Below are 3,810 nucleotides of genomic sequence, written 5' to 3' on the forward strand. Positions count from 1 at the left end.
GGGCACGCAGCGGCGTAGCACGCAGCACACAACGGTGAGAAAGAAACAAGAGCGGAGGCGAACGGCGACAGCGTGCTGAGCCCCAGCCAGCCATCCTCGGCGGGCGGCGGGCCAGCGGAATATGAGCGAGAGCCTGCCTTTAACGGTTTCCGAGGTGGCGGCAAAGAAAGAAAGCACGGCCCCCTCCCTCCCTCCCTTTAAGGACCAATCACGTGCAGTGGACGCCTTGTACCGCCACTGTTGGATGTCAAGCTCTCGGGGCTCCAAGGTTGGAATTCCGCTCGATCCAAAAGACCCAAACCTGTAGGGGTAGTAGGGCCATTCGCGTTTGACACAAAGCGATGATGCTGTTCTAGCGTGCCAAGCCATATTGGCATCAACCACATTGGCCCTTTACCTCACCACAATTAGAATCAGCTTTGCCTTTGCCTCTAAAGTTAGTAGACTCTGAGCTGAGAGTGCCACTTGGGAGATGGCAACAAACTCGTGCTTTGTATGCTTGACACACGTCCAGAACATTAGTCAATTTGACGACAGAATTTGAGATCATGGGACACTGATAATTTGCAAGAGGAAACTATGACATGAACTGCGTGTTATCCACCACCCCAACCCCAACCCCACCCCAAATGAACAGAAGGAAATAGCAAACAACTTGGTACAATACTACACGAAGATTTCATGGCTACTACGTACGACCGGTCCCGTCAGCTGCAGTGCGCGCGCGCGCGCGGAAGCTGCCACGCCTCTTGCATGGCAGGCCAGGTTCAGGTTCAGGTTCAGTACAGACGGAGCACGCTGCGAGCGAACGACTGCGACGTCAGCTGGTTCCGCCCGGCGGCAGCCTTGCCCGGCACGCCGCCTCCCCCTCCCCCTCGCCGCGCGCCGCCGCCGCCGCTCCGCATCGGCGTCAGGTAGAACCGCAGCATGCCGTTGTCCACGCTGCCGCGCCCCGGCGAGTGCCGCGCGCTGCGGTTCCGCTCCAACCCATGCGACGGCGGGTGCAGCTCCTCGCCCCGCCGCCGCACGTTCCCGTGCACGTCCACGTAGCTGCGCCGCGAGCTGCCCAGCCCGCCGCTGTTGCTGCTGAACGAGCTGCGCGCGCTCAGGTTGCTGCCGCACCGCTGCATGCCACTGCCGCCGCCAGCCCCGCCGCGGACGCGCAGGTCCGGCCACGGCTCCGAGAACGAGCGGTCCGCGATGTCGGACGGCCCGCCGCCGCCGGCCCTGCGCCCCGCGGCGCGCCGGTGGATGAACCCCCACAGGCTCCACGCCTTGCGCCACCGCGGCGGCTTCTTGCACGACGCCCCGCCGGACAGCGCGGCCTCCAGGCTCGCGGAGATGTCCTCCACCAGCGAGTTGGAGCTGAACCCGCGGTCCAGCAGGTCCTCCGCGTGGTGGAAGTGGTAGAACTCCGGGCCGCCGCCGATGGGAGGAGGAGACTCGTTGCCGTTCGCCGCTGGCTTCTGCAGCTCGGGGACCTCGAACGACGGCCTGCGGACAGAGCTGGTACGCTCCAGGCTGCGCCGCCTGCGGCTGGACGAGTCCAGGTAGTAGTCCCTCGTCTGGAAGGACCCACCTGGCGGCTCAGGGTCAGCGTCGTCCTCCACGGGGATTTGACCGTCCGACCGCTCCACCACGGGGCCCCCCGGCGCGTCCTCCATGGCCGACAGGATGGGCGGGAGGCGAGTGAGCGGCGGCGGCGCGCGGCCGAGTGCGCCTCCGGCGCCCGCGCCGAACAGGTACCCGTCCCAGGACGCGCGCGGCTCGTCCCAGTTGAACCCCGCGTCGTCGACGGACATGCGGCCGGCGTCGAGCGAGAAGCGCGGGTCCGTGTCGCACGAGCGCCGCCCCAGCGCGTGCTCCGACCCGGCCTCCCCGCGCAGGCGCCGGCGCCGGAGGAACGACGGCTTCGACGGCTTCTCCGGCGGCGGCATTGCCGCCGCCGCCGCCTTGCTCACGGCCGCGTCCTTCTTGAGCTTCTGCTTGCGCCGCCACTTCTGCCACTTCTTGCTGAACACGGACGCCGCCACCCAGAAGCTCCCCGCGATCTCCTTCAGCGCCGGCGCCGGCTTCGCGGGGTCCGACGACTCGAGGTCCATGTGCTCCTTCATGGCCCTCACGTTGGGCTCGGTTTCGATGATCTCCCCGGAGGAGGTGTCCGCTGCCGGAAGAAGAACGGGCTCCTCCACCACCTCCGTTATCTCGTCCTCCGAGTACTCCATCACCACGGGTATGTCCTCCTCCGAGAAGTCCTCGAGCACGCGCGGCGGCGGGTGCTGGGGCGGAACTGGAAGCGGAACGGCGGTGTTGAGCGCCACGGCGGCGGCGGCGGAAGACGAGACAGGGAAGGAGCCGAAGGCCGTGCCGTCGCGGACGCGGTCACGGTCGTCCTGGTGGAACAGCGCCCACAGCGTGGCGCGCCCGCGCACGTCGCAGGAGTGCCGCTGCGGCTCGTCCCCCCTGGCGGCCGCCGCCGCGGCAGCGGCGGCGGCGGAGAGCACGTCCCCGCCGCGGCCGCAGGAGAAGGACTTGCATCGGCGGAGGTCCGGCGGCTCGGTTGCCGCGCCGGCCGCGGACGAGCCGGCGCCCGCGACGAAGGGCCTGGCGAAGAGGGACCGGATGGCGGAGGTGGACTTGCGGCCGGGCGCGGAGGCGGCGGCGGCGGACGCCTCGAGGCCGGCGAGGCGCTCGCGCAGGCAGGCGGCGCAGAAGCCGGTGAAGGCCTCGTCCGGGTGCAGGTCGCAGCTGGTGACGTTGGAGCGGCGCGCGGGCGGCGCCGGCGGGTCCATCTGCAGCGACATTGCCGTGCCGTCCCCTCCCCCCACCAGGCCGCGCGTGGAGGTCACCCGCTCACAGTGCTCCTAGTGCTCGCGCTGCTCTGCTATTGGGTTGGGAATGGGAGAGTGAGTTGCTGCTGATGCCGGCGGGCATGGCTGGTTTTAGAAGGAGCGTGAGGGAGGGCGGGCGTGGAGAGAGGAAAGCGAAAGTTAAAGGCGAATCACGGGCCCCGGCGAGCTCTCTCTCATCGTCCCTCTCTCTCTCTCTATAGTTCCTTTTGCTTTGCAGCTCTGCTGCTGCGTTCTTGGGGTTCGAGGCTCGCTTGTTGCTTTGTGTTCTTTCACTCTCTACTCTAGTGGAGTACGTAGCGTCTCTCTCACATTCTGCGACCGATCCGTGGCCGTCCCCCATGGGGATTTGCCTGATCCAAAGGTGATTATTTCCGAATAACCTGCACGCGTGTGGTAAAAAAATAAAAACAACGTCACCTTGCAAAAGGATACATGCATGCACGGAGGAGCAACGGCCGGCCACCGACGGCGCCGCGCGCTCCGCCCGTAGCCGTAGGGATTGATTCGTGACGAACATGCACTTTTGCTATGCTAGCTTTCGATCTTTGCTGCACGGCATCCCATCTATGCTTTGTGCAACGCGATGCTTGTAGTTCTAGTTCCAAGAAATGCTCAGGGTAAAGATTTCTCAAAACACAGCTCAAAATAGGCCAGTGGGTGCACTATTTTGATGTTTGGTTACTTGCACGGGGAGCTTGTAGAAGTACCCACTGGCATCTAGGTACTCATCAACTGATAAATGGCCGGGCCAAAAAATTGTACTCCGTATTTACAGTTATCAAAAACTTTTGAACAATTTTTTTTTGCATGTAGAGGATGCATGTATGTATGTGCGTGTCTTTTTTCGTACTCAAATTCAAAAGTATGTAGCTTAAGTAAAAAATAAAAGGTTTCAAATCAATAGTACGAAGGAAACTCATCCCTCTTGAAAGTTCTGTAACTTGATGATCGGGGAGCT

At 63.6% G+C, this 3,810-nt stretch overlaps 1 protein-coding gene across 1 annotated transcript; it reads right to left on the reverse strand.

Moving 5' to 3' along the window:
- Window positions 1–563: 563 nt before the first annotated feature.
- On the reverse strand, window positions 564–3,089 carry LOC127344425 (protein OCTOPUS-like). The gene has a single exon (XM_051370694.2). The coding sequence runs from the start codon at window positions 2,802–2,804 to the stop codon at window positions 780–782; it is 2,025 nt and encodes a 674-aa protein (XP_051226654.1). The 5' UTR covers window positions 2,805–3,089; the 3' UTR covers window positions 564–779.
- Window positions 3,090–3,810: the final 721 nt, after the last annotated feature.

This window comes from Lolium perenne, chromosome 3 (assembly GCF_019359855.2).
Source record: "Lolium perenne isolate Kyuss_39 chromosome 3, Kyuss_2.0, whole genome shotgun sequence".
NCBI lineage: Eukaryota > Viridiplantae > Streptophyta > Magnoliopsida > Poales > Poaceae > Lolium > Lolium perenne.

Excerpts from the sequence above, each read along its gene's own strand:
- LOC127344425 (XM_051370694.2), bottom strand. The coding sequence starts at position 2,804 with ATGTCGCTGCAGATGGACCCGCCGGCGCCGCCCGCGCGCCGCTCCAAC.